The 12,500-nt window shown below is 41.7% G+C and overlaps 2 protein-coding genes across 5 annotated transcripts in view; one reads left to right on the top strand and one right to left on the bottom strand.

Annotated features, from left to right (window-relative positions):
* Nucleotides 1-7,650, bottom strand: part of zer1 (zyg-11 related, cell cycle regulator) — a 16,682-nt gene extending 9,032 nt beyond the window's left edge. Inside the window, exons 1-6 of one of the 2 annotated variants that reach the window (XM_073934412.1) lie at nt 7,319-7,650; nt 4,306-4,575; nt 4,074-4,224; nt 3,327-3,781; nt 327-500; nt 39-153 (exon numbers count right to left, since the gene is read on the bottom strand). In XM_073934412.1, coding sequence (XP_073790513.1) covers nt 39-153; nt 327-500; nt 3,327-3,781; nt 4,074-4,224; nt 4,306-4,472 — 1,062 coding nt within the window. In that variant the 5' untranslated portion in view covers nt 4,473-4,575; nt 7,319-7,650. 2 annotated transcript variants of the gene reach the window in all.
* Nucleotides 7,651-10,130: 2,480 nt separating this feature from the next.
* Nucleotides 10,131-12,500, top strand: part of tbc1d13 (TBC1 domain family, member 13) — a 10,310-nt gene continuing 7,940 nt past the window's right edge. For 2 of the 3 annotated variants that reach the window (XM_073934796.1, NM_001114422.1), the window contains 2 exon segments: nt 10,131-10,191; nt 12,059-12,132. In XM_073934796.1, coding sequence (XP_073790897.1) covers nt 10,169-10,191; nt 12,059-12,132 — 97 coding nt within the window. In that variant the 5' untranslated portion in view covers nt 10,131-10,168. 3 annotated transcript variants of the gene reach the window in all.

Here is a 12,500-nt window from a genome sequence, read left to right as displayed (position 1 = left end):
TCTGTGTGTGTGTGTGTGTGTGTGTGTGTGTGTAGTACCTTATACGCAGGTATGTGTGTGACGTTGCAGAGTGTTGTGTTGTACAGGCCCAAAAACTGCAGAGGCCTCTTCAGCTCCTTAAAGGGGTAAATACTGCTCTTACTGGGCTCCGTGCTGAAACACACACACACACACACACACACACACACACACACACACACACACACACACATAAACACACACACAGATGAACAAAACAGTTAGTGTTTTACACAGTTAGAGTTGGTGCAGTTGTGTGTGTGTGTGTGTGTGTGTGTGTGTGTGTGTGTGTGTGTGTGTGTTCTGACCTGGGTCGTCCCAGCGCCTCCTGCATGGGTGTGACGGTGCAGTTGTCCAGCATGATGTGTCCAGAGATGTCCAGAGACACCAGCTGCACCAGCGTCTGCACCACACTGCTCAGCACACGCCTCGACATCTTGAATTTAGACGTCCTCTGATTCTCTCGAGAGATGTCCAGATGCCTGCACACACACAGATGGAAAACACTGATTTCTCACACACATCATCAGTAACAGAAAACAAACAGACTGAGAGACGAGCTCAGAGGTGGAGCAGCAGGCACTGAGTTCAGGGTGTAACACAGCACAGTTCATCTGTTCGCCTCCAGCCAGTGCTGTTTCTGAGTGAGCACTGCGAGAACACGCTACAGATCAGATGTGGACACTGATGTTAAGATTCAGATATAAGGTTCAGCATCCCTATCACATCTCACACAGTCTCATCGCAGCGGCTCAGAGTCAGGGCTGGCCTACTGCTGACCAGGAGCTTCCAGATTAATGCCAGAGTTTGACCATCCATTCAGTTTCAGCTCAGTCCCTTTATTATTCAGCGGTCACCACAGCGTAATGAACCGCCAACTATTCCAGCATATGTTTTACACAGAGGATGCGTATAACACAGCCACAACCCAGTACTGGGAAACACACACACACACTCATACACTGCGAGCAGTGTAGTTGATCAGTTCCCCTATAGTGCATGTGTTTGGACTGTGGGGGAAACCGGAGCACCCGGAGGAAACCCACGCCAACACGGGGAGAACATGCAAACTCCACACAGAAACACACACTGACCCAGCCGAGACTCAAACCAGAGACCTTCTTGCTGTGAGGTGATAGCACTACCTATTGCGCCACTGCGCCGCCTCCCATTAAAATACAGCACTGAGTTATTCTTAACAAACGCTGCAGAGTACTGGACCGCACTGAATCATCCATTCAAAATGAGGCTACAGTAATTATCATGAGTTGCTGTACAAGATTATGAAGCTCAATATCTTAAAGGATTCAGCTGGGGATTTCTGGATTTTATTTGTATTATTTTAGATGATCAAAGGGGTCTTGCAGTACGCTACTGCTGTGATGAATAGCCGCATTTCCACTATCGGGCCAGCGTGAGCCAGGGCTTTAATCGGGCCGGGCCAATCGCCCGGGAGGTTGAGCAGTGAGGCCGAAATCATGTGGCGTTTCCACTGTCGGGCTAGTAACTTGCAGCGCATCACACAAACCCCGCCCCCAGAACATCCCCCGAATTAAACGTCACACAACCCGCCCACTTCAGCGGGAATCAGGCAGATAAAGCCCACCACATCATCATCATCAGGAGAGCATTAAAATGAAGACAACCCAAACAAACAAACGACCCGTTACTGTACAGCAGCACAGTGTATGTCTATACACACAGACCTGAGTTCTCATTCATCATATTCATTTACTCATCGACCGACTGTTGGCATCGAGTGGTCTCCGTTAATAACTGTAGCCTATTTTATAACATCCTCATTTAGATAGGCGCAGTCAAACCTTCAGCCCAAAAGCTCCGGAGAGACCTGAAACATGTTCATTTTTCCCTATAGGCTATATGACAGTCAGATGTTGCATATTATGTGATCTTAAGGAAAGTGTTCAGTATTTCAGCACATAAGAGCAAGTAATAAAACATACCCTATATTTCACTGCACTTAGCAGCTTTTCACTAATAAAGCTCCTCATGTAAATTTCATTTTCTACATTTCACCACGTCATATAAACACATAAACACTTGTTTGAGGACACAGAACAGGACGCAGGACAGAAAAAAGGTCGCCTAGTTTCTGCGTTCACTCACAAATGCTCTGTGTGCAGGATTTGATTAATATCATCGCATCCAAATACTTTATACATAATATTTTAAACCTTCTCTGGTGAGTATTGTGTTTAGAAAATATCTAATCTTTTTTTCAGAGAGGCCTTTGTAAAATAAAAGTTTGGCTTTAAAACGGTTTGATTTATGTAGGCTATATACCTAAATTGTTCTAGCTTTTGTTAGTTTTCTATTGGTTTATTTATTTAATGTGATTTTATTATATCTGATATTTGCAATTCTTTAAATTATATTTCAATACAGCTTCGGCTATTTTATCTAGATATGACACTATTGTTTTGAGCCTACAAAAGTGGACATCAAATTTGTAGAGTTTCATGTGTTTCTGTTGTGTTCATATAGTGTATTATCTCCAAAATAAATAAGAAAAAGAAAAATATTAAAGGAAAAAGCTGCTCACGGCATCAACAGAGCTGTGGGGAGCGCTCTTTCCCTCAGTCTCACACACACACACAGGCATCTAAACGCGCACAAACACACCTTTTAAACTTCACAAAAACTCCTGACAACCTTTACTGTCTGCTGTGTGTTTAATATGGTGTGAAGATTATTATGCGTTATTGAAACATCAAGGAGGACGCTGCAGTCACTTATAATTTAAAACTGTATTATTTCATGCAGCAGCCTTATATTTTAAAGGGAAACAGAAGGGCGAGTATCAGCAAAAGACCTCAGTCTATAAGGCTAGATGTTTTCTTTCCCTTATTTATTTGTGTTTGGCGCATGTACTCGTGTGCGATCGGAAAAGTATAATGACGGCAAGTAATCTTTCCCAGATTCGGGGCAAAGTCCGCCTCTCCTTTCACTCCGCCCTGAAGCCCCGGCTGGCCCTCTTTGGCCCAAGGTATTCGGCGGGCTGAAAAGGCCGGCCGCTGGCCCCAAGAAAGCCCCGCTTTGGCCCGATTAGGCCCCGGAAGTGACAATGGAAATGCGACTGGCCCTGGCTCACTCGCTTTAGGCGCGATAGTGGAAACACGGCTAATGAAAAGCCAATTGCATCAGACTCCTCCCCCTTCTGTTGAACTAAAAATGGTTTGATCCGTGCCTCATAACCCAGAGTGTGAGCTGAGCTGTGAGCTGTGTGCTGTGTACACCCCTACAGTGAAGGCTCTCTAGTGTGTTCTGTGTGTGTTGTATGGAGTAACCTGAGTCTGGTCATCTGCAGCAGTGTGTGTATGAGCTCGTCCGTCAGCTCTACATTATACAGCACCAGCGAGGCCATGCGGTCGCTCCACTGCTGCAGGAACGCCGGTCTGGGCAGCCGGGCGGCGGAGAGATCCAGCGCAGTGAGAGCGGGCAGCGGCTGCAGCAGCGCCTCCACGTCCAGCTCCGCCGGCAGACCGCCCACATTCAGCACACGCAGACGACCGAAGCCCTGGAAGCTGAAGTCCACATCCAGCGTCTGCAGCCGCTCCTCCAGCGGGTCCTCGTCCTCCTCATCCTGCTCGCCGGACGCCAGCGGGGCGCCGCTCTTGCGGAAGAAGATCCCGGAGCAGCCGAACAGACTGAGAGACAGCAGAGTGTGTCTGAAGCTGGAGAGCGTACGCAGAGCTCGAGACGACAGACGACTGCAGTCCGTCAGGTGCAGCTCCATCAGGTCCTGCACGCACGCACACACAAACACACACACACACACACACACACACACACACGCCTCTACTGGTGAACATGAGTTACTGTATTTGTTCTCATCAGACTTTCTCTCTTCACATTCTCCCTCTGTACATGTCATCAGAGGGGGAAAGCCCCACCCACTTGTGGCCATCTCTACCTCATTAGCATAAAGAGCAGCTGAGAAACAAACAGCTGAGCCCCGCCCACACTACACTACACACTACAGCTGAGCCACACATATACTGTCCTACACTGTGAGTATGGGCTGTGGGCTTCACCTGTTTGCTGATGGCCTCCAGGTCTCGATCCCGCAGCAGATCCTCCCTCAGCGTCAGGCGTGTGAGTCTGGTGCTGCGCGGGTCACTGAACAGCTGGAAGAAGCCGTCCTGCGGCTCAAACTCACTGTCTGTGTGCACCAGATCCATATACCTGCACAGTACAGCAGAGAGTCACTCACTGAAGCAGAGCATTCGCACGCACGCACTCGCACACACACGCTTGTGTACATACGCGTTGACCAGGCGGTCGCAGATCTCGCTGGGCAGGAAAACGTCGGGCCGCAAACTCAGCCGGTTCCGCTCTCCGCTGTAGCACATGGTCCTGCGCAGGTTCCTCAGACAGAACTCAGTGCACAGAGACATCAGACTGTCCGGATCATCTCCTGCTTTACTCGCCATGATCACGATACCACACAACTACACAACTGACTCAGGACACACACATCGAGATGAGGAGAACACAATCCAGAGCAGAGAAACACACGCTGGTCACGCGTCACCTCTGAAACACACACACACACACACACATTCATGAAAACACACTTAATAAAACTAACGATGAAAACACACTTAACAAAACTAACGATGAAAACACACTTAACAAAACTAACGATGAAAACACACTTAATAAAACTAACGATGAAAACACACTTAATAAAACTAACGATGAAAACACATTTAATATAAATAACGATGAAAACACACTTAATATAAATAACAATGAAAACACACTTAATATTATTAACGAGGAAAACACACTTAATATAACTAATGATAAAAAAAACACTTAATATAACTAACGATGAAAACACACTTAATATTATTAACGATAAAAACACTTAATTTTATTAACGATGAAAACACATTTAATATTATTAACGATAAGAACACTTAATATTATCAACGATGAAAACACACTTAATATAACTAACGATGAAAACACATTTAATATTATTAACCATAATACACTTAATATTATTAACGATGAAAACACACTTAATATAACTAACGATGAAAACACATTTAATATTATTAACGATAAAAACACTTAATATTATTAACGATGAAAACACACTTAATATTATTAACGATAAAACACTTAATATTATTAACGATGAAAACACACTTAATATAACTAACGATGAAAACACATTTAATATTATTAACCATAAAACACTTAATATTATTAACGATGAAAACACACTTAATATAACTAACGATGAAAACACATTTAATATTATTAACGATAAAACACTTAATATTTTTAACGATGAAAACACACTTAATATTATTAACGATGAAAACACATTTAATATTATTAACGATAAAACACTTAATATTATTAACGATGAAAACACACTTAATATTATTAACGATGAAAACACACTTAATATAACTAACGATGAAAACACATTTAATATTATTAACGATAAAAACACTTAATATTATTAACGATGAAAACACATTTAATATTATTAACCATAAAACACTTAATATTATTAACGATGAAAACACTTAATATTATTAACGATGAAAACACTTAATATTATTAACGATGAAAACACACTTAATATAACTAACGATGAAAACACATTTAATATTATTAACGATAAAACACTTAATATTATTAACGATGAAAACACACTTAATATAACTAACGATGAAAACACATTTAATATTATTAACGATAAAAACACTTAATATTTTTAACGATGAAAACACACTTAATATTATTAACGATGAAAACACATTTAATATTATTAACGATAAAACACTTAATATTATTAACGATGAAAACACACTTAATATAACTAAGGATGAAAACACATTCAATATTATTAACGATAAAAACACTTAATATTTTTAACGATGAAAACACACTTAATATTATTAACGATGAAAACACACTTAATATTATTAACGATGAAAACACACTTAATATTATCCGTGATGTGCAAAAACGTGTTCAACATTACTGATGTTCAAAAACACACTTGACATTATTAGTGCTATATGAACACATGTATAACATCGGTGACGAGCAGCCTTACACTGCTTCGGTTTAATAAGTTAAATTGTTCTCCGATATCCACATATCCATATTCAAAAAATCTGCAGAAATGGTTTTGTAAGCTGATTTAATGCTCCATAAATACCCCTATAATCAGAGGCTCCATTATTGACCATATTTGGGTCGTGTCATGAATATTAATGAGCTCTGCTCTGACATGCCGCTTTTATACACACACAGCATGATGTACGCTAAACACAGACGAATATAAACCCGATCAGAGTAACGTTAAGCTCTTCAGAGTGGAGGTGAATGAATGTGTAATCTGTATATCCTGCATTTTGCATCCGGAGGCGAATACACTGCAGTAAAGCACAGTAAAGTTTGGCACTCGCGTTTTTAAAAATAAAAGTCCCACACGCACAGTAAGTAAAATATACAGTTAAAATAACAGAGGGAGGGAAATGATCACTGTTGTCTCACTAGGAAACGTCTGTCTTATCAAGCTCAGCCTGAGGCGTGCATGTTAACACTCTCAGGGCTTCTTTATAATCTCAGAGCTTGATGACATGGCTGCTCGACAGGTCCAGGTGAACAAGCCAAATAAGGCATACATGCAAATGAGAAGGGCGTGGTCAGTGAGGCTCGTCACAGTTTGTTTTGTCCTCTGATTGGCCTGTTGTCCACCGGTGTTTTACATGAGAATGAGGAAATGGTGCAGGCTGAGGCTCACTGTGTGCACTTTCCCATTCACTGATCTCTGTATTACACTAAGCTTTGCTATAGCCAGATTTTCAGTACAGGGCGCCTGTAATAATGTGCAAAACACACTTAATATTAGTGATATACTATTATTAATAAACTGAACATGATTAGTGATGCAGGAAAACACCTGATATGTACAAATACATGATTAATATTACACTAACACACTGATTATTGATGCGAACAGACCCTTAATAGGAAGGATTTATGACAGCAGAATTAATATTAAAGATGTAAACAGCTAATGTGACTGACACTATCAGGAGAAAACAAACTGAGTGAATCTGAGTATCCAGATCTGACATGATGCCATCTCTTCTACTAGTTTGGATCGTCATTAATGCTGCAATAGTCTGGGCAGTACTGAACCCCATCATCCTCATCATCATCAACATCATCATCATCATTCTCCCACACTGTCATTAATAATAATCTGTCAGCTGTGTTGTGCTCATCGTCGCTCGTTTACCGGGACTCTGCCGATCAGTATTCGCTGTACCGTCGCTCTGCGCTGTTGTCGTGTCCGTGTTTTCGGTGTTTTTCTCGCCGCTCGGTGATGTTTGTTTCTCTGTGTGTGTGTGTGTGTGTGTGTGTGTGTGTATCTGTTAGCCGTTAGCGTGCTAGCCCCCCGCGAGGGTTTACGCGCTCAGTGAGCGGCTGACAGCAGCTCCAGTAGCCACTTACAGGTCTGTCTCTTACCTGAGCACCGTTTACCGACTGACCGCCGCTTCCACTCACAGAAACACGGGCATGATCCGGTGATGATCGCCGCCGATCTGATGTCAACACAACCTGCGCCACATCCGGGTCACCGGCGCGCGACTCATGAGCACTTCCTGTCCGGAGCCGATCACGGGCTGCTTTTGTTTATTATTTAGCGTTAATAACAGTAGTGTTTGCACTTCTTCATGAATAAACTTGTCCAGATCTCCAGATATTTCTGATTGCAGCTCTCTGATTTCACTCATGGTGATGATGGATGTGATATTGTGATGTTTTAAATCAGTGTTAATAACAGTACAGTTGGGATTTTGTTCTCCAAATGTTTCTGAATGAATGATTTCACTCCTGATGCTGGCATATCTGTGTGTGCTTTATACCTCTTTAACCTTGGTTAAATGAGCAATGCCATATGCCAGCAGTGTGATGTGCGGCTGTCCATCAGCGAGGCCTGGGCCGGTGTAGGATTGTGACGGTGTGATGATAACCGTGGATAAAACATCACAGTATTCTGCTCACTGCTCTGAAATAGATGCTTTTTAAATGTCTGGGTAAAACTGAATCTTTTTTCCCCCTTGAACACGATATATTTTATTTTGAGAGACGTTTATAATATTTTGGAGCAGTGAACACGTCCGGCTGAATAATAAAGAGATTAATCAGTGTCTTCTGCTGTCTTCAATAGTTTCAAACACTGATTTCTTTAATTAAAACGGCATCTCTGGAGATCTTTTCTGCTGGAGATACTGCTCTCCTAAAGACAAAAAAATGTCAATAAAAATTCTTACTCATACTTTAGGAACAGAAAAGTTTGCCGGTTGTAAAACCTTGACTTTTTCCAAACCGCGGTCAGTGGCGTAGCGGACGCACCCGCACAATCGTCGCACAAATGAGAGATATCAACTCAGAGTGTCACTTACCTGATTAATAATGATCTGATATTGCACTGAGATTTTCTCCTCTAAGGGCTTATTATGCGCTCTCTGTCGCCATCTTGTGGCAAAACATCAACCATCTTTGCTCTGCTCAGTATGACAGGCTGATGGCTGCTGATCTCTGGAATTATTTAAATTAGCCACTATCCTTATAAATAAACTGAACACTTGCAATCTTTCTCCGCTAATAAAGCCTCAGCAGTACATGATGTTGTCCAACAGCTGCAATGTTTGTCAGACTGTAGTGAGTTTACTGATCTGATGTCACTCTATGTGGGCGGAGTAATACACAAAGGTGAAGAGGCTGTAAGAGTGCTGTTATTGCAGAATATCACACGGCTATCAGCCAATCAGATTCCAGAATCAGACAGAACTACTGTATAACAGTACTATTCTACCACTCACAGGCTGATTTCGTGTATTCTTCAGTGTTAATAACAGTGCTGTATGCATTTCTTCATTCATAAACGTGACGACATCTCCAGATATTTCTGCATTAATCTCTCTGATTTCACTCATGATGTTGATCGCTGTTTATAACACTTTAGATCAGGTTAAACTGTATTATTATGCAGGTCACACTCTTTTCACCGAGTTATTCAGCATTAATAACAGTGCTGTATGCATTTCTTCATTCATACAAAATCTCTTTTGTTTTAAGATCTCTAGTATTTCTGAGTTGATCTCTTTGGTTTCCCTCATAATGATCACTCGTTTATATAATGCTTTGATCACCATTAAACTGATATTGCATTTTTCTTCTGTATTTGGTTATGTTTTAGTTTGTTCTGGGTGCTATTACACTTTAATAGTACTAATAGAAAGAGAACAGTGTGATTATTTTCACCTGCTCATCACTATTATGTGCTACAGTCATGAACTGTGCCTCAGTATATGACATTATCCTGAGGAGACTGAAGCAGAGGGGGTTTATACTTGTTAATGACTGTTTCTTCAGTTTAGATGTTATTCTTCATGTTTTAAACGCTGATTTCTTGATTTTTAAATGTATCTTATAATACCAGCTTTAAGGAAATAGAAATGACATTATTTATCTGCATGTGAAATTATTCATGTATTGATTGGTTAATCCATTCATTATCTGCCTTTATAAAGTTTGTCTGTCATATTATTATTATTATTATTATTATTATTATCATTATTAATAATATTATTATTATTACCATCATCATCAATATCATTATTATTTAATTGTTATTATTATTATTATTATTATTTTTTTTTTTATTATTAATCTGTCTATGCTAATCAACGTTTAGGGTTAGTTTAGAGTGTTTTTTTTTCATATTTATGATTCATATGCACATAAATATTCATGATTGTGTGTGTAAAATAATATCAGTGATGTAGTTCCTCTTAATAACAGTAATGAACACATCCATGAAGCTTTTATATGATTGAGCTGTTGGAGTAAGACCATCACTGCCTCTCTGCTGCTTAAGCGATACTGACGGACACGTGTGTGTGTGTGTGTGTGTGTGTGTTTATCACTGTAAACAGTAACTGGTCATGTGATGTTCATACAGTAGGGTGTGTGTGTGTGTGTGTGTGCGTGCGCGCTGCTGCTGTAGCGGAACTAATGTGCGCGTCCGTGTTTCCGCCGGCGCTGTTTTTCCGGCAGCGCGTGACTGCGCCAGTCAAACATGTCGAGTTCCTACAGAAACAGGTGAGAAACACACCGCAAACAGCATACACACACACACACACACACACACACAGGCACTGGTCACGTCGAGCAGCAGAGCTCAGATACAGCAGACGAGCGGTGTGTGTGTTTAGATCACAGTCAGTGTTATATGTATGCACGGTGTGTGTGTGTGTTTGTTTAGATGTGTCTGTGTGTGTGTAGGTGTGTATGTTTTACGTGTGTTTGTGTTTAGATCTGTGTGTGATGATAGAGAAATTGTGTGTTTGTTTTGATCTGTGCGTGTGTGTTTTTAGATGTGTTTATATATATGTGTGTGTGTGTGTGTGTGTGTGTGTGTGTGTATGTATTTTGATGATGAATATATATGTCTGTGTGTTTAGGTGTGTATGTTTGTTTTTATGTGTGTGTGTGTGTGTGTGTGTTGGTGTGTGTGGTTTTGTAGGTGTGTGTATGTTTTGATTTGTGTGTGTGTGTGTGTGTGTGTGATTGTGTGTATTATATAGATGTGTGTGTGTGTGTGTGTGTTTACATGTGTGCAGGTATGTAGCTGTGTATGTATGTGTGTTTAGATCTGTGAGCGTGTGTGTGAGGTATGTTCTGCCGTTTGTTCACTCAGGTGTTTCTCATCATCATTTTCAGTGTGTGTGTGCGTGTGTGTGTGTGTGTGTGTGTGTGTGTGTGTGTGTTGGTGTGTGTGGTTTTGTAGGTGTGTGTATGTTTTGATTTGTGTGTGTGTGTGTGATTGTGTGTATTATATAGATGTGTGTGTGTGTGTGTGTTTACATGTGTGTAGGTATGTAGCTGTGTATGTATGTGTGTTTAGATCTGTGAGCGTGTGTGTGAGGTATGTTCTGCCGTTTGTTCACTCAGGTGTTTCTCATCATCATTTTCAGTGTGTGTGTGCGTGTGTGTGTGCGTGTGTGTGTGTGTGTGTTGGTGTGTGTGTTGGTGTGTGTGTTGGTGTGTGTGTTGGTGTGTGCAGTGTTATTGTCTGGTGTGGTAAACCTGCCATAATCTGATTTCCCAGCATGATGACACTGAATGACTGCTCTGTCAGTTTACTGCAGTAACACACACACACACACACACACACACACAGTAAATGATGATGAGAAACACCTGAGTGAACACAGCAGCGGAACATACCTGACACACACACGCTCACAGATATAAACACACATACATACACAGCTGTGTGTGTGTGTGTGTGTGTGTTTATGTTTGTGTGTGTGAGCTGGTCATGTGTCTGTCAGCGGTTACTCCTGTGCTGTTTAAGTTCTTCTGTGTTTCTGCTTGTGAAAGTGATGAGTGTGTGTGTGTGCGCACTATTGAGCGACACACACACACACACACACACACACACACACTCATCGCAGCTGTCGGGGAAAGTTCAGAGACGCAGTTAAAGCATAACTCTGCTGCTGTGATCAGCTGAACGTCCTCATGTGGGGATGTAAAGGTGCCGTTCACACACCGCTGCAGCACTGCTCACCTGCGCTCTCCTGTACCGCCAGACCTGCTCGAGTTTCTGATCTCCAACACCAGAGAAGATATTTAGAAGAATGTTGAAAACCTGCAACCACTGACTTCCACAGTAGGAGAAACCAATACTACAGAAGTCGATGGTTACCGGTTTCCAGCATTCTTCTGAACATCTTCCTGTGTGTCAGAGTGTTGAAGTCAAACAGGTTTGAGGAAGTGAAATAATAAAGTGTGGCTCCACTGTCCAGCTGATGGTGACCGAACATTCAGAACTCAGATCCAGAGATCTGACACACCGCTCAAGATGAGCAGGAGCTGAAGACTGAGCTCATCACTGAGTTAAATGCTGATCTGTGTGTGTGTGTGTGTGTGTGTGTGTGTGTGTGTGTGTGTGTGTGTGCAGGATCCAGGAGTTTAAGCTGGCTCTGAGTGAGCAGCAGGTGGACCTGAAGGCTCTGCGTGAGCTCTGCTTCAGCGGTATGTTCTACATTAACATCACCTCATGTCCTGATAAGCACACACACACACACACACACACACACACCAGCGTACAGAAGCAGTGCTGCAGGGTCAGGGCTGTATTACTCTGTTCTGCATGGTGCAGTGTTTACTCATTGTAGCGTGCTCATGTTTCTCACTGTATTGAGATCTGCAGGATAAAGGTTTTCATTACTGAGCGATACGATAGAGATTACAGGCCCACATTACACACTGATACAGCAGACGCACAGTCAGAACATCCTGAACTCACATGAGTTATATCAGATGAATGAATGAATGGAAATATCAGGGTGAACAGTGTATTCCGTGACTCTACAGTATAGCCGATAGAGCGTAATAAGAGA

This window comes from Danio rerio, chromosome 21, assembly GCF_049306965.1.
Source record: "Danio rerio strain Tuebingen ecotype United States chromosome 21, GRCz12tu, whole genome shotgun sequence".
Taxonomy (NCBI): Eukaryota; Metazoa; Chordata; class Actinopteri; order Cypriniformes; family Danionidae; genus Danio; species Danio rerio.
The sequence above is the reverse complement of the archived record's forward strand: the minus strand, read 5'-3'. Positions and strand labels throughout refer to the sequence as shown.